At 46.3% G+C, this 17,304-nt stretch overlaps 3 protein-coding genes across 5 annotated transcripts in view; 1 reads left to right on the forward strand and 2 right to left on the reverse strand.

Annotated features, from left to right (window-relative positions):
• Positions 1 to 3,084, forward strand: part of LOC136949197 (formin-like) — a 36,821-nt gene extending 33,737 nt beyond the window's left edge. Inside the window, 3 exon segments of the mRNA XM_067243419.1 lie at positions 1,604 to 1,753; positions 2,333 to 2,414; positions 2,502 to 3,084. Of these exon segments, the coding sequence (XP_067099520.1) occupies positions 1,604 to 1,753; positions 2,333 to 2,414; positions 2,502 to 2,546 (277 nt within the window). The 3' untranslated portion in view covers positions 2,547 to 3,084.
• Positions 3,085 to 6,097: 3,013 nt separating this feature from the next.
• grem1b (gremlin 1b) lies at positions 6,098 to 6,689 on the reverse strand. Of its 2 annotated transcripts, XM_067243587.1 has the most exons (2): positions 6,572 to 6,689; positions 6,098 to 6,454 (listed from the first exon to the last, which is right to left on the reverse strand). In XM_067243587.1, the coding sequence occupies exons 1-2, from the start codon at positions 6,687 to 6,689 to the stop codon at positions 6,138 to 6,140; spliced, it is 435 nt and encodes a 144-aa protein (XP_067099688.1). In that variant the 3' UTR covers positions 6,098 to 6,137. The 2 variants fall into 2 exon arrangements, with proteins under 2 accessions (XP_067099688.1, XP_067099686.1); XM_067243585.1 differs by having other exon boundaries at positions 6,098 to 6,689.
• Positions 6,690 to 10,170: 3,481 nt separating this feature from the next.
• On the reverse strand, positions 10,171 to 17,154 carry arhgap11a (Rho GTPase activating protein 11A). Of its 2 annotated transcripts, XM_067243082.1 has the most exons (11): positions 16,620 to 17,154; positions 15,563 to 15,727; positions 15,218 to 15,474; positions 14,949 to 15,112; positions 14,571 to 14,702; positions 14,307 to 14,381; positions 13,701 to 13,871; positions 13,468 to 13,594; positions 13,249 to 13,357; positions 12,357 to 12,483; positions 10,171 to 12,257 (listed from the first exon to the last, which is right to left on the reverse strand). In XM_067243082.1, exons 1-11 carry the CDS (start codon positions 16,752 to 16,754, stop codon positions 10,777 to 10,779), a joined length of 2,943 nt encoding a protein of 980 aa, XP_067099183.1. In that variant the 5' UTR covers positions 16,755 to 17,154; the 3' UTR covers positions 10,171 to 10,776. The 2 variants fall into 2 exon arrangements, with proteins under 2 accessions (XP_067099183.1, XP_067099184.1); XM_067243083.1 differs by lacking the exon at positions 14,307 to 14,381.
• Between the last annotated feature and the right edge of the window lie 150 nt (positions 17,155 to 17,304).

The raw sequence follows: 17,304 nt of genomic DNA on the forward strand, positions 1-17,304 counted from the left end.
TGTCTGTGCGCTGCCTGTGAGTGGCAGCAGTGTAATGAAGGTGTTGTACCAGGAGGGGGTTGATCAAAAGAACCCTCCAGCCCAGTCCACCCAGAGGGCTGCTGCATCTCAGGTTCCCATGGAGACACCTCATAAAAGTGACACGCTCCTGATGAAGACTGGTCCTGGGTGGCCACTCACATCTGTCCAGCATGAGGGATCCTCGCACAGCTCTGTTACTGCATCCACACACAGCTCTGTTACTGCATCCACACACACAGCTCTGTTACTGCATCCACACACACAGCTCTGTTACTGCATCCAAACACACAGCTCTGTTACTGCATCCACACACACAGCTCTGTTACTGCACCCACACACAGCTCTGTTACTGCATCCACACACACAGCTCTGTTACTGCATCCAAACACACAGCTCTGTTACTGCATCCACACACACAGCTCTGTTACTGCACCCACACACAGCTCTGTTACTGCATCCACACACACAGCTCTGTTACTGCATCCACACACACAGCTCTGTTACTGCATCCACACGCAGCTCTGTTACTGCATCCACACACACAGCTCTGTTACTGCATCCACACACACAGCTCTGTTACTGCATCCACACACAGCTCTGTTACTGCATCCACACACACAGCTCTGTTACTGCATCCACACACACAGCTCTGTTACTGCATCCACACACACAGCTCTGTTACTGCATCCACACACAGCTCTGTTACTGCATCCACACACACAGCTCTGTTACTGCATCCACACACACAGCTCTGTTACTGCATCCACACACAGCTCTGTTACTGCATCCACACACACAGCTCTGTTACTGCATCCACACACACAGCTCTGTTACTGCATCCACACACAGCTCTGTTACTGCATCCACACACACAGCTCTGTTACTGCATCCACACACACAGCTCTGTTACTGCATCCACACGCAGCTCTGTTACTGCATCCACACGCAGCTCTGTTACTGCATCCACACACACAGCTCTGTTACTGCATCCACAGACACAGCTCTGTTACTGCATCCACACGCAGCTCTGTTACTGCATCCACACGCAGCTCTGTTACTGCATCCACACACACAGCTCTGTTACTGCATCCACACGCAGCTCTGTTACTGCATCCACACACACAGCTCTGTTACTGCATCCACACGCAGCTCTGTTACTGCATCCACACGCAGCTCTGTTACTGCATCCACACACACAGCTCTGTTACTGCATCCACACACGCAGCTCTGTTACTGCATCCACACACACAGCTCTGTTACTGCATCCACACACACAGCTCTGTTACTGCATCCACACACACAGCTCTGTTACTGCCCGCTGCTAATAAGGCCAATAGACAAACAAACAAATGCCCAGGACCAGCCCCAGGACCAGGACCAGCCCCAGGACCAGCCCCAGGACCAGCCCCAGGACCAGCCCCAGGACCAGCCCCAGGACCAGCCCCAGGACCCCAGCAGGACTCTCACTCTCTGTCTCTCTCTTTCTATTTCTTTCTACTTATCTGTCTCTCTTTCTCCCTCTCTTCTTCTCTCTCTCCATCTCTCTCTCTTCCTCTCTGTCTCTGTCTTTCCCCCACTACAGTTTCCAGGACATGGTGAGATATTTTGGCCTGAAGCCCAAGTCTGGGGAGAAGGAGGTGGCTCCCAGCTTCGTGTTCATGCTGTGGTACGAGTTCTGCAGCGACTTCAAGAACACATGGAACCGCGAGAACAAGAACATCTCCAAGGAGAGGTGGGTGGGAGGCTGCAGTCCCTGTCCCCTGGTCCCTACCCCCTGGGCCCTGTCCTTACCCCCTGGTCCCTGTCCCCTGGTCCCTGTCCCCTGGTCCCTGTCCCCTGGTCCTAGCTCTGAACGCTGGGCAACACTGCCTTCTACATGGGAGGAGATTCCCTTGTGTCTTTCTGCACCCATGTGCTCTCTCTTTATTGTTTACTGGGCAATCATGCTCTGTACCGGCCACAAATGATTGTGTTTATGTACAATTAACTTTATTTGAAGGACTGTTTTCACACCCATAAAAGACAACTGTTTAACTAGCTCATTATCTCATCCACCCACTGTCCTCCACCTGCTTAACTAGTGGCTTGTTCACTGTTGGACAGCTCGAGAGGTTGTGTGTGTGTGTGTGTGTGAGATGCACCTCAGGTCCGTGTTGGAGACTGTGATAAACAGCTGCTGTCAAGCTGAATATATGTTTGGTTCTCCACAAATACTACAACAGTTGAGACAACTGTATGCATGATACACTGACACAGTAAAGAGATCAGATGTTTGTCCACATGAGGTGAGTGGTTCTTGTTGTTCTCCCAGGTTGAAGGAAGCTCAGGAGAACATCAAGAAGATCACAGCTGAGAAGAGGGTTGAAACCAAGAAGATTAATGCCAACAGTCTGGTAAGATCTGAGCTGGTTAGTCTGGCTCTTTAAACATCACACCCACGCGAGCCAGCTCCCCTGACGCCCTCCCTCCGTGTCCCACAGAAAGAGAGGCTGCGCCAGAAGGAAGCAGGCGTCACCTCCAGCTGAGCAGCCTGAGAAAGAGAGCGACCGATCGGAGAGAGAGAGAACTGAAGGAGAAGATATGACAGATGAGAGTGGCTTCATCCCTCTCTCCTTTACCTCCTGCCTCACACGCCATACTTCCTGCCTCACACGCCATACCTCCTGCTGCCCCCGTGCCCCGCTGAGAGGGTCCTCTTCCTGGGCCCCTGGAGGGTGTCCTGGTCCACTAGGGCCCACATCCACTTTTGAACACTTGACCGGCTCTCCTCCAGGCCTCGACAGACCAGCTGTCACAGTGATGACTCTTGGCTGGGTGCTCCAGCCTTCCTGTGAGCCAAGAGATCTGGTCCAGTGTGACAGCATGCTGTACGTCGCAGCATGCAGGTGTCCATGTTGTAGAGCTATGTGAGGTTGTCACCAGGGGATGGTTTGCTCAGAGGAGATATCATGATGCCAGACAGAGACAGACAGACAGACACAGACAGACACAAACACAGACAGACACAGACAGACAGACAGACAGACAGACAGACAGACACAGACAGACACAGACAGACACAGATAGACAGAGACAGACAGAGACAGACAGACACAGACAGACACAGACAGACAGACACAGACAGACACACACAGACAGACACACACAGACAGACACACACAGACAGACAGACACAGACAGACAGACAGACAGACAGACAGACAGACAGACAGACACAGACAGACACAGACAGACACAGACAGACACAGACAGACACAGATAGACAGAGACAGACAGACACAGGAAAACAGGGGTTTGGAATGATGGAAGTAATATCCATGACTCCAGAGAGGAGCTTTAGTGGAGTCTTGCATTACATGTTGATACGAGCAGGGCTCAGTTGTTAAAGTATTTTAACGTAAGGAACACGCACTTGATTGGAGGTCTTAATGTTGAGTGTGTGTTGGGTGTCGGTGTGTAATTGTGGTGTGGTGGGTGTGATGTGTGTGGGTTGGGTGTGTGTGTGTGTGTTGGGTGTGGTACAATGTTTGACTGTACCAGACTGACCTCTCCTGGGTGAGGGAAAAGTCGGGACTTAAAACACAAACCCCTCCCTCCTTCACGCACTCACGCGCGCACACACACACACACACACACACAACAAAGGACCCGCCATATCTAGCCTAGAGAGCTCCCGTAAATTTTAGAAGTGTATAGAATAGTTAGTTCTTAGTTATGAATGTTGTTCATGACATATGTACTGTCTGTCACTACCCTAAGCACTTTCCCGCTTGTAAGAGCTGTAGTACATGTTTACCAGCCTCATTAGGATTGGCTGGATGCTCCTTTATCAAGTGTTAGCACTTTTCACATCAGTTTCTACTACTATGCAATCATTTGGTTTCCAAGGTTTGATGATGGGTAAGTTACAATATGTGATGGAAAAGGCATCATCCATTTTTCATTTTTAGAGTAAAAGCTGTAAGAACAAAATATTTTTGACCTTTTATTGGTCTGGAAACGCTGAATGACTAACGCGTAATGAGAGGGATAAACCTCTAGTATGGCCATATATTATGTTCATCAAAGATGTATTTTATCCCAAAATAATTGTATTGTTATTGTCGTTGAGGCTGTATTTTAGTATTTGATTTAGAAGTGTAAGGAAGCTGCATGAAATTGCTGGTTTGGGTGAAAGATTTTTACTGATATCACTAATGCTACATGGTGATAGTTGCTTTATTATAAATTATATTTATCTATACTTAACTTAAAGCAATGATCTGGCTAGGTACAACATGGTCTGTTCATAGATCTACATAGAGCATTTTATACATTGGTTAGTGGAAACTATTGTGCATATCAGTTCAAGCCATAACTGTAGCTTGAAACATCAAGCTACGTACCTTAAAACTGACGGATCCCGCTGAGGGCCACTAATGTTAAATAGTTCCATCATTCAGACTGGCGTATTCTGTTCCATTTACACATGGAAATTCTACTTTCCATATTTTCAGTGTGCCATTAAACTACAAATCATAACATAACAGTTGTAAAGTTTACCTCAAACGTTTTCCTAAATTGAATATGATAATTCAATTAATTTTACTTCCCCATTGTCACACATATAACTGTTTTATATATTAGTAGCTCCAGGTAAGTGTGTTGTGCTGCAAACCTCACTATGATTCAGTCACCAAAGTCTGACCATGATGAGCGACCTTGACCGGACTCTTGTTTAAACCTACACACCCATCTTTTCAGCTCAATAACGATGCAGTATCCAAAATAAAATGTTAATTTCAAAGACTCCAGTGATAATCACATTCCTTTGCTTGATGTAAAATCGCACTTAATTTATAATTTAGAACATTGGTTTCTAGATACAAAATTAAAGGCTTGCTTTATGCATTGCGCGCATCAGTGTAACGCCAGTGAGACCGTGGTTGAGCACGAGGTTGATTGGATTGAAAGGTTCGGTTCTTTGAACATCATACACGCGCAGTTCAAGTTTAATTTGAACTTAAATTCAAGATTTCCGACCTCAAAATAAGCCGTATATACAATTGCATAATCTTATTTAAAGTTATAAACAAACGGTGAAATAGCGATTCTTGCGGTCTTTCGTCGCGAATGACCGTAGTTTTACAACTAAACAAATCATGGGTTTAAGAAACATAGAAAAGTCTCAGCGAGAGTTTGGCTCCGAGCAAGAAGAGGCCTCATCGCTGGAAAGATGTTTCATGTTGTGTTCCGGATCAGCCTGATGCATAACACACTCATGAACACATTCTTAGCAATTTAAGGAATCATTTAGCCTACTTTACAGTCCATTTACCCATGCACTGATTGTGGCTTGCTTTAACTGACAAAAGTTTACAAAACATTATGTCGATAGTTTATTTTGGCAATTGGACAACCTACGCTTCTTAAAAACTGCATACACAACGTAGACAAAGTATTAGGTTAACATGTTACATATTTAATGTTTCCATCTTCAACATTTTAAACAAACTCTGTACAGCAAACATTTTAACAAATCTTTTATTGTATATATTTATAGAATCAAACTAGCCTATTGGCCTACGTTTACAAAATCACTGAAACTACTGGGTGGTCGAAATTCACAGAAAATATCAATGAAATGTCTTTAGCATCTCATTATCAAATAAGCCCTCCGTCTCCCTAACATTCCACACAGTGGAAACTCAGAACCTCAGATATAGAAACTATCAAACCTACATTGTGTGTTTTAGGCTGTTTGTTGTATTGGCCCAAAAGAGTAAAAGAAGGATCCTGTGAACAGAAATTCAAACGTATTTGGAGGTGAGACAAGGCAATGGACAGCATGTTGTGATCAAGACGTGCACGGTTGCTATAGCCACGAATATAATTCGCTTGATGTGAAATTAGACGGACACAATACGAAATATTTGATTAAGCAGGATTTGTTCACTAAAGTCCGGTATCAACATTGGACGATGGGTTAGCGGTCCACTGCTATGGCGCTTCATCCCCGTGCGGGTAAATGTGTTTGAGGTTTAGCAAATTGATAATTTCCTTGGTTTCAATAGTCTGGTTGATTTATGATCAGGCCAAGACTGACCATTTCAATGAAGACTAATCAGTACCTGTGCCTAGTCCAGGTCTATGGATATACAGCGACACTGCTTCACGCGCTGGATACGCTTCTTCTTGGTGGAAGGCTGCTGGTCTGGACAGTTCAGAGTAAACGTCATGGTGGTAAACCGCTTCGGCTTGCAGAAGGAGCAGGACTGGAAAGCCCCTTCCTCCCTCCGCACATGTCTAGGGATGTAAAACGAGTTACACTGTCCATAGCAGAACCTGTTGATGATGGTGCGGCTGATGCAGCCCTCCTCGTGGATAGTCTGTTTTAGTGGCTGGGTCTTGCACCAGTCCCGTTTCAGATAGCGGCGCTCCGTGACGTGTAACGCTTCCTGGCTGGACTCCAGAACCTCCTCGGCCGGCGCGGCGGAGCTCTTCCCCCGCCCCCGGGAACCCGAGCCCGCCTGCGGTGGCTGGGGTTGCTGCTCCGATTCGTTTGGGTTGCTTTTGTCTGGATGAGGTATGGCGCCTTGTGAGCCTCTGTTCCTTTTGGAATCCACGGGAGATGATAGCAACCCCATGATGAAAACCATACCACAGAGGACACGCGCTGAATTTGCCATCCTTGGAGAAGGAAGAGAACATTCATGATACAACATTTCTAATACAATGCTACGTAGGTCAGTCATTACGCTGCGTAAATACGCATGCTTGTCTCGGCTGTTCGACCTTCATGCAATTGTCCATATAAGACCATTGTATTGACTTACCTAAGCATTATTTACAATGATTAAATAGAAGCAGTAAACAAATATGTATACAAATTCTAGGTGAGATTAAATACTTTAGACATCAATGCAGGCGCAAGCCAAACCGTAACTGATTGAGAGCAGACAAATAATGGCACGAGCCTGTGTAAAGCGTTTGAAGTGATGTAATGTGGTTGGAAACTTAGACCGTCGTGTTCATGTTCATATTAACAGTAAGCAGTGGCGTCGTTAGACATAAAACTGTACTGGGGCACAGGCCCCTATTCATATCCCATATCTTCCAAGCTGTTGAGCACAATGCACTACTAGGCTATAGAAACTCCCCTTGCTTAACCCACTATACAACAGTTCAGGGACGCAAGTTTTATATCAGCTTTGGCAGGGACATCCATAGTTAATGCAAGCCTACAATTTTTTTTTGCTTCATGTAATATTGTTTTTATGTTTTAGTAAAAATAAGATGATAGGTAGGCCTATCATTTAGAAACTTTCTTTAGTTTTGTAATGCTTTCTTAGCCTACCTCAATTCTGACTTGTGTGCCGAGTCCGACACCTGGACTTCAGTGTGAGTGCTGCAGTGGCTATTTGGCAAGCTCAGAAGAGCTCGCTGACATGTTTGTGTTTTCGGTTAAACTGCTTTGATTTTACAAGCGTTGAGATACTGCGTAATTTTTTCCGGGATTATCAACCTAAATTAATGCACTGACTAATAAAGTAAATTGTTAAAACTCAAACTTTAGATTTTATTGGTGCACAGCAGATTTATACTGGTGCACGTGCCCCAGTAAAAAGGGTCTAACGACGCCCCTGACAGTAAGCCTTCGTGTTCATGTTCATATTGACGGTTAAGCCTTCATATTTTGTATAGAATCATCCGATAGGGTAGAGAAAGGTCTACAACGAAGTACACTTCTAAAGGATCTAAATGAACTATGATACTATGATAATAATTTTAAAAGCACGTTCTTGTTGAAGGTAGGCTAGGAACTGTAAAAACGGTCAAATTCACTCACCTGTCAAAATGTCCACGAGTGAAATGTTCTCTGGTGGGTCTTCTTTCTGAGGTGTCCAGAGGCGCGAGGGTGCTAATGGGATGGACTGTACTGCAATGAAGGCGCGCGGTGATGAGAGTCTGCAGTGGTTAATGATTCCATAGACAGAGGCTGTGGTTGAATACACACTGCAGCAGCGCCGGACTGTCTCTCTTTTAAACGTCTGCCAGCTGAGATGTGCACAACACATCCTTCTACATTATTGGCTGAGCACGATGAAGGGGAAATGAAAACTATCCGCCCCCTCAACACTCCTGAACTCACTTTAGAAAACAGACAACCAGGGGCTAGCCGTGGATCTGGTGGATACGGGATCTTTGCTCTGTTGGGCACACATTGTGGACTTACATGTCAAAGATAGGCGTAGCCTATATACGTTTTCGTAATAAACGTTTGTTAATAATTTTTATTAAGAAATGCTTATTAAATAGTGTTTCCCAACTTGCCGCCTACATATTACAAGGTAATTCCTAATTAGCTTCTAAATTGGGCCTACATGTATGGAGCCCGTGACACCTGACTGCTATAATGAGCGTTGTTTCCGTGCTGTTGAAGGATCCAAATTTGAGCTCACAAGGATTTCGGAAATGTTTAGCAATAATTGTCTTACAAAATACATTTCGTAAATAAACAATTTACTTAGGCGTATTTGGACAATCTGGACCATTTATTATTTCCATTTCGCATCACAACCAGCCCCGTGGGACCATGAATATCAACTGCCTGAAAACGTTACGTTTATTTAGTTGCAATAGCCTATTGGATACAGCCATAGATTAAAGAAATATATCAAACCTACAAAATAAAATCTGTGTATGACAGAAACGAAAAAGTAAATTAAAGGGATAAAAATGTCACCGCATCTGGTTTTGGGGACAAGTCTTTAGACAGGATGGTCAACTGTAAACCTACAGTCCTTAAAGTTGAGCAAAATGTCAAATTTTCTCACAAACAATGCATATCCTTTCACTGAGTTAATGAACGGAATCATTTAAGACCTGCATTTAAAGTCATAGGCTACTTTTAAAGAAACGTGTTAAGCATCCCGACGGCACTGAAGTTTTTAGATCAATTTTTAAGAGAAGCCGAGATATTTTCTCCATTTTTGGAATAAGCATTTGAATTTAGTCATTGGTGTGCGCCTATTTCAAGGAATTGTGTCCGATTCCTGCACAGTGGATATCATAATTTGATGCATTTTATGTTAGCCAATTTTTTTCAAAATCTACAAAGTGAATCGTATAAACTATTCATAATCTGTTTATATTAATGTGCTAGAGGAATGCATTTTTCAATTGGCAAACATTAGGCTCACACATTCTTGGCAAAAGTCATATAAATTAACTTTCTTCCGTAAGGAATCTATGAAAATTGACACTCGGAAAGAAAGTTCCAAGTTTTTGTTGTTGTCACAGTAGGTTGCTGTAGTCAATTGACCAAAAAAAAAATATTAAAACAACAAGGATTTGCCGGCTGCACTATAGTAAAATGTTTGGTTTTAGGTTTTAAAGTTTCCTTGTCAACTAGCTTCATGTAGGTTATTTGAACCTACACCTATTTAAAATGAATAGCAAAGTTAAAATATAGTGACCTTGCATGTTAGCTCTAACACCGTATATCCTGCGTATTTCCAGTCAATACCTTGAGTCCTGGATTATTTTTAGGCCCACTGCCCATCTGTTTGGCACATGGTCGCGGTAGCTGTCTAGCCTACAGAATTCACCGCGATGTCAACATGATGCAAAAAAAAAGCGCTCCAGACAGACTAACGAACATGTAACTGGTTTTATGCGTAGTCTGCACTGGTAAAGTTCTGTTGTGGTTTAGTAGTGCCTGGACACTGAATCCGTCTGTTCGCTGCAAAAAAACTGTTACATCCAATTCATATCCATTTTATTTCCAGTTGAAACAATTATTATTCAATTATCAATGAGGTATTATGATCATAATACTAAACGCGTTTAATATAGGCCTTCTGAATTGATTTCAACCAAGTAACCAACATTGCGTGACACTTACCAAATGACCTTCTGGCCATGTTGTATCCTTATCAGAAGCAGGGCCACGGCAGTATAGGTCTGCTGGTGGAAGGTACTCCACAACCCTGGGCTGAGAAACAGAGCTGCTTTAGAAACAGCAGAACTTGTTTGGACACGACTGAATCTAGGACTCCACCTTGTGGAGGCAAACTGCAACTACAAGTGTTGATTCACCTTCAGAACTCCCATTTGGTCTAACTGATGCAATAAAGTGAACCCAAATATTTAGAAAATTTGGTATTTATTGGTTTTGGAACAGACATTCAACTTGCAAAAAAATCACTAGAGGTTTTGAAATCAAAGGACAGCAGGACATTTAACATCAATACTGTATGAATGTAGATTTATTCATAAACCTACAAAAGGTGCCTTGATCTTTAAAACCCTAACAAAGAAACCAAAACATAGCCCTTGATCAAAAAATTACATTTCGTACTTTTTTCCCCCTGCAAACAGATTTTTATTCTTTTTTTCTAAGACCAAAATAGGAATAAGATAAATACCAATAAATGTAAAACAATTCCAACCATACATCATTTGGCTTGCACTAATCTAATAACTACCCAACACTCATTCCTTTACACTGATGTGTCACAATGTGCAAAGCTCCTCTCAGACCAACACAAGAGTATCAAACTAGCAGGCAAAGGCACCAGCAGAGGACAGCTACTCATCCAGCCCGGCCAGCACAACCTCTCTGAGAACAGCAACTAGGAATCACAATAAATTAAACCCCTGATACATGAAGAATGAGTCATTGTGAAGGGAGGGTTCAGAGGTCGCCCAGTCAGACTGCGGGACCTGCATAGTGACGGGAAGAGCCAACAGGAAGTTGGGTGTTTGTTTTTACTACAGATCTATCGGTTTGGTGGCAGAGAGCAGCCTGCCGTCATTCAGCGGTTGCCGTGGGGACCCTCTGTAGCGTGCCTCCTCCCTCCCCAGCTGCTGCAGCGTTGACCCCTGACCTCCACCTGCGCTCGTCTTCCTGCAGGGGGCAGCGTCTGCTCTGGAGGGCACCTGGTTGGTGAGGTCTCCCAGCGCCCCAGGCCTGGGCTTTGGGGCCGTGGGATTTGGCTTCCTGGGCGGGACTGGAGGTCTGGTCCTGGTGGGGTGCACCCGGTCCTGGGCGACCCAGACACCCATGTCTGGACCCTGGCAGGGCTGGAGCTGAGGCCCAGCTGACAGGCCCCCCTCCAGGCTGACCGCCCTGCCCACCGAGCCTCCCCGCTCCCCCAGCAGGGAGTTGATCCTGCGTACAGACTGGCGCACGGGGGTCCGCTGGAACTTGAGCGGGGAACGGATCATGGCAGCCTGGGCCTGGGGAGAGTACAGGGTCAGCTTGTTGAAGCGCTGGATGTGTTCTGCCACTCGTAGTCTGCGTGTCTCCAGCGTGCCTGGGGAGGCCTGTTGCTGCGGCGGGCTGCGTGCCCCTGGCAGGTCCCCGTCATCAGGTTCGGGTACCAGCAGAGCTTTAGCGGAGGGTAGAGGGCAGTTCCGGTCGTGGAGGAGCCCCAATCCTGAGGCTCTGTAGGGGGTGGACTGGAACCCAGACGAGACTCTCAGCTGGAAGTGGGCCGGACTCTGGATGTCCAGAGCATCTATCAGCCTGCTGCTGTTCTGCTCCTCTCCAGACTCCTCTTCCACACAGTTCCCAACACCCGCCCTGGCCAGGGGGCCGTCACCAGCCTGCTCTGCAGGACTGCCACCCATCCCAAACTCAAACAGAGCGCTGTCTATGTGCAGGGGCGACAAGCGGACCATCTCCATCTGACCAAAGGTGATGTTCTGGTCATCAGCCAGGGCTCTCTGTGGGGTTGGGAAACCAGAGAAGTCCTTGTTCAGGATCACAACCGTGGGTGTGTAGGGCTGGGGTGGAGGAGGCATTGGCCCAGGACTCAGGCTGGTCTTGGTTGGTTGTTGCCTGGTTCCTCCAGCAGAGGGGCCGTGGTCTGCTAGGACGCCCTGCAGGTCTCTCGCAGACACAGAGAAAGCCCTCCTGATCTGGGGCAGGGTGGGGCCGGTCGGGCCCCGGGCCTCGCAGAAGGAGGCCTGCCGCTCTGGGCTCTCTGCCCTGGAGGAGCAGCTCAGCTCCGGGGGCGGGCCGGCTGCAGCGGGGGGCTTGGAGGTGACGATGGCTGGGGGCTTGGAGGTGACGATGGCTGGCTCTGAGGAGTAGTAACTGCTCCTCAGACACGTGTTTATGGGGGTGTCGGTGAAGGAGCTGAAGCCCAGGGCGTCCAGGGTGTCCCCGCTCCAGGAGGTCTGCTGGGCGCCGCCCTCACACTGCGGAGTGAGGAGGTTGTCCTCCGACTTACTGATGAACCTGGAGCCTGAGGAACACAGAGAGGAGAGTTCACACACCTGACACACAGGACCTGAGACGTGTCAGCCGACCTGGTGCGCTGTACCCAGTCTGCTGAGGTACTCACCCCGGGAGGAGGTGCCGTCCCTGGGCATGGTGGAGCTGAGGGCTGGGTGTCTGGGCGTGGGGACTCTGGGGCAGATGCTGCTGGTTCTCTCCTGCGTGGCCAGTCTCAGGCCGATGCCCTCTGACCCCTGATGCAGCATGACATGAGACATGACACTAAGATGAAGGCCTCCGTGTTACACCTGCATTAGTGGTAAGTCTTACACTTACGTCTTGACATTACATGTGTTATAATCTTATTAATTAATTTTATTGAGTTAATCAAATGAGACTAAATTAAATGTAAATGAGTTCAAGGGTAAATATTCTTCAGAGTGTTATTAAGTTAGTAACTCAGAAGAAATTTGATAATGGACTCATGTCTTTGCTCAGTATAAATTTTATTAAGTAGCAAATATACATAAATGACCCACTTCAGCAACATATTTCAAAGTACCCCCAAAAATGTTTAGTTTGGGCAAATATATTTGGTTAAATATATTACATGTCACAAAAGTTAATATTTTAAATCCTAATAAATAGGATTAATTGATAGTTCTAACTTATAAAAACACAGAAGATTTGAGGAATTAAATGCTAAAATGTCCTAAACCCAGATCAACCATCATCAATAAGTAGACCTCTATATAAAGTGCCCAAGTTGCCAACAATTTTACAAATACGCTCAAAGTTAAAAACAATCATGCAAATGATTGTAAAACATACTTGTAAGATTAGAAAATTCTTACAGCACCATAACCAAAGTGCCCCTGTGACCTAGTACTGCAGAATCGCACAGTCTTGCATATCAACGATTCATTCTGATTAATACGGTTAAAGCGCAGTGAGGCTGCAGTGACCTTCAGCTCAGAAAGCTAACCCAGGTGAGCTCAGTAGAGGCTGGCTGCACTTACAGTCTCTCGGCTGCTCCGCCCCAAACTGAAGCGCAGGCGGAGGGATTTGCGGACTGCCTCTTTCTTAGTGACTTTGGGAGAAAAGCAACCAGCTTTCCCGGACTCCACTCTGGAAGACAAACACACGACTGGTGACTCAGCAAGCGCTGGAGCAGAGGGGGTGTGTTGGGGTCTGGCGGAGGGGGTGTGTTGGGGTTTGGCGGAGGTGGCGCTACGTACCGGCTGACAGCATGTCTGTTACTCAGCCTCCTGCTCCTCCTCCGCCCAGAGCTAGCTGCCTGCCGATTGGCTGGCCCAGCTGAAGCCAGAGGATTCTGGGAAGTATTCATGGTCGATACACTGGGATCTGAAGATGAAAACAGGAACAAGGGAAACGTCTGAGAAACAAACCACAGCAGAAGACAAGATGGAAGCAGTAACAGTGATCTTATCCAGCTCAGGTCCAGCTCTACCTGCAGCAGGAGTGGATACGCCCCCAAACAGAGCATTGGGCAGTAACTCTATACCCAGAGTCTTTTTGATGGATCTCCGCTTCTTGCTGGAGAAGCCATAGCTGTGGCCAGCCTCCAGCGGGAGCTTTCGTTTGATGTTTGGCGTCATGATCACAGGGGTGGCTGAGAAGACTGGGACAGGGTTTAGGATCAGAGGCAGGGATTAGGCAGGACCCCCAGAAACTCATTGGAAAATCATTCAGAACCAAATTCATTGAAGTCATGAGCATGGATTCTCAGGATTTGTAATTAAGGAAAGGATTAGAGTCAATGACAAGCATCACAGGCAGAAGAGCAGTCTCCTATGAAGCATCACAGGCACCTTCATTCAAATAGCCAGAGAAAACATTTGTACTGGCACAAACGGGTACATCTGTACTGCGACAAAAATCTAAAAGCACATAAAGCCAATCAGAAGAGATTAAAAGTGGGGTTGCATTTCTCTGTGAAAGTCAAGCAGCTGATCATGATGCAAGTCTGATGGAATGAATGGTCTTGGTGGTTTTCCTGCTCTAACAGCTCCGGAGAGGCAACGGTAGGCAGGCGGTAGCTAACCTGGATACCTACCACATCTGTCTGACTGCGGGCTGGGAGTGGGGGTTCTACTAGTTTTTAACTTATTCAGAGCTCCACTGACCATATCTGCAACACGAGAGCAAACCAGAACATTCACATTCAACTAAACTGCCTTCATGCTGTGTAGATCCTCCCCCACTATAGCCAACACACACACACACACATTCTCCAGAACTGTAAGAATAACCTCTCATTGTGGCAGGTAAACCACCGGGAACACATCTTCCTCTACATGGACAGCAGGTGGAACCTCACCTCCCAAGCTCCGTCTGCGTCTCCTCTTCATCCCTGATGAGTCCAGCTCCTCAGGTTCCTCAAGGGAGGGAGAGAGAAGCTCACCGCCCAGCATGGCTGGAACCTTCTCCATCAGAAACCCTGGAACCACCCCTACCAGACACACACACACCTGAGCCCTGAGCGGTGACCAACATGCAGTTTAGCCAAAATTATCTGAACCCAATTGAAATTGCATTGACCTTTAGATCTGTAGATGTACTAAGTAAAGTTACAGCTCTAACGGCTTACTTCCATAAACATTGGAAACGCTAGAACACTAAGAAAGGCAAACATGACGTCATTCACAAATCAGTAAAAGGTTATTTTGCTGCTCAACAACAAGAGGTAGCTCAGTACCAACGTCCTGGGCATTCTCTATCAGGCAGAGCACCACGGCAGCCTGCAGCCTGAGCCGCTTCTCTGTGTTGGCGTTCATCTTCTCAGTCCCGTCTCCTGCGTGCACAAGGTTGGGAGCCAGAATCACAGACAGATTGCTGCTGTCCATCTTGTTGGCTGCACTCCTGGAGACAGAGATGAACACAGAAAATGAGCACCTATCTCAGCTAAATGAGCACCTAAAAGCGACGGTTCCATTAGTCAGTAAAGAAGAAAGGGGAAGGACGTACCTCTGAGAAACATCGTAGAGGAAGCTGAAGAAGTATCGCAGCAGGCTGAGGTTCCTGTGGGGCAGCACGCAGGACAGCAGCAGCGTGGCGGAGGACCGGTCCTCCGCACTGGACAGCTGCTGGGCCCGGAGGAAGGACTCCTGCAGCTCCGCCGGCAACACGGGCTCCGGAAGCTCCCGGAAGAACTGCTTGACCAGGCCAGCCACGTCGCAGGGCAGCGCGGTGGAGAGGCACTCCTCACCCAGATCCAGCTTTGCCTGGGGAGACAATGGAGCCTGTGTTGGACCGTTCCCAGAGTCAAGGTCCCCCCTATTGAAAGCAAAGTCAACCTCAGCCACCACTCACCCGCAGGGCTTTCAGACGAACAATGGAGCCCGATTTTCTAAACAGGCCTTCTGTGTCTATGTGCTCCTGGAGAGTGGAGCAGGCATCCACCAGAAAGCAGGGGACCTCCCCATACACAACCTTACGCTGCGGCAGACTCTCCAATGGTACCCCAAACACTTTCACCTGAGAACAAAACAACATGTTTCCATTCAAGGTTTGTTTGAAGAGGAGCTATACATTTTTCTCGACTATTAACTCCCTTATAATCTAATTATGAAGCAAATCAATCACATTTCTGCACATGGTTTCAGGAGATTCTAGTCTTCACATGATTCCTGCTCCCCCCCCCAGTAGCAGATTTGCCCTCAAACCATCTTGTGACGGTTCTGCATTCCACTGTTGGATTCAACTGTCTCACCTGATCTACAAAGGTCAAACATTCCTGTGTTTTAGAGGGAAAATTCACTGTACATTTGAAAAACAACAGCCTGGATGACTAGCCTCGTGTTTCAGTTTAGAAACACCTCTGTCTACAGTTGGCAAGTGGAAAACTCATTACAAAACTTCAATTGTGTACTGTCTAGCTCAAGTTAAATTGAATTACCTGTAGCGAATATAACGACTGCTTCTGAATAGTGGCATGGAAATAGTTGAAAAAGAGTCCATTACCTCATAGCAAAGGTTTACGTATTAATAAAGTATTGGCCCTTTTTTGCAATATTTGACTTAATCCCGGACATATAAAGTTTGAAATATAGCTCTAGTTTAGCTACTGCGATCTCAAAGTAACAATCGTGAAGCTGTTGAAACAAACTTGGATTGCTACACTAACAATGGGTGACAATTTCTTGCTCTAACAATGGGGGTTTAAAGTGTGACGGCTATATGTAAATGAGTTGTTCGTTAACCAACAAGTCCCAAACAATGCGTTATTCACACCGTTCAGTTCAGCAGCTGTCGTCTGGGTCGTAAAATTCTCCGTCTCAAATCAGACTACTCTTGATAAAGCAGTATAGCGAACAAGAAACAATCTAATACAAAACAAGTCAGAAGATTGACACGTAATAACACGTACCGAGTAGCCATCGTTAGCTGTCATCTTGCAGCCGCTTGCTTTATTTTTGTTCCAGTTTTTTGTCTTTATCCCAAATGCCGTCCGAAGGTGTTGAACCGCAGCCAGACGCAACACATTTCTTTCCATGACCTTCATTTTCACTTGACTGTTACTTTTAACCGTGCATTAGTAATCTACCTAAGTCCTGGAAACGTTCAGCAATCTGTATTCAGAACACCACTGTCTGAAGTTAGCTGGCTACTTTAGCGATACGCTGCCCCCCCGTCATCAAACCTCACTTCCTTTTTGTTTAGCTAATCTCTTTCTACTGCATATCAACCATTATCACAACCGTCTGCTCTTTCCAAACAAGCTTACATACCAAAACCTTTTGTCTACATGTCTTCTAAAAGAACCCTAACGTGCTAGGCTGCTAGCAGGCTAACTGCATGACTCTGCTTCTGAACTAGACTTAACATTTCCGCTCCTCTTTCAAACGGCAGCGCTGCCGCACGCTGCGCTGTGATTGGCTAGACGACATTCAAATTCTTCACCGCAGAGGAAATGCTCTCTACCGCCCCTGGCGGCTGGCCACACCACTACAACTACAGGACTGGAAACATGCTTGGTTACTCAACACAGGAAACTAGTTTGATAGATGTTCAAAACTGTCCCTGGTACAAACCAATACAGGACAGATGAAGAC

The sequence above is a fragment of the Osmerus mordax genome, chromosome 9 (assembly GCF_038355195.1).
Source record: "Osmerus mordax isolate fOsmMor3 chromosome 9, fOsmMor3.pri, whole genome shotgun sequence".
NCBI classification, from domain to species: Eukaryota; Metazoa; Chordata; class Actinopteri; order Osmeriformes; family Osmeridae; genus Osmerus; species Osmerus mordax.

What these genes read in the sequence shown, in the direction of transcription:
- grem1b (XM_067243585.1), bottom strand. Translation starts at nt 6,689, where the DNA reads ATGGCAAATTCAGCGCGTGTCCTCTGTGGTATGGTTTTCATCATGGGG.
- arhgap11a (XM_067243082.1), bottom strand. Translation starts at nt 16,754, where the DNA reads ATGAAGGTCATGGAAAGAAATGTGTTGCGTCTGGCTGCGGTTCAACAC. An exon ending in CTCTACGATGTTTCTCAGAG is followed by an intron (nt 15,113 to 15,217) that starts GTACGTCCTTCC and finishes CTCTGTCTCCAG; the next exon opens with GAGTGCAGCCAACAAGATGG. An exon ending in GGACGGCACCTCCTCCCGGG is followed by an intron (nt 12,258 to 12,356) that starts GTGAGTACCTCA and finishes TGTGTTCCTCAG; the next exon opens with GCTCCAGGTTCATCAGTAAG.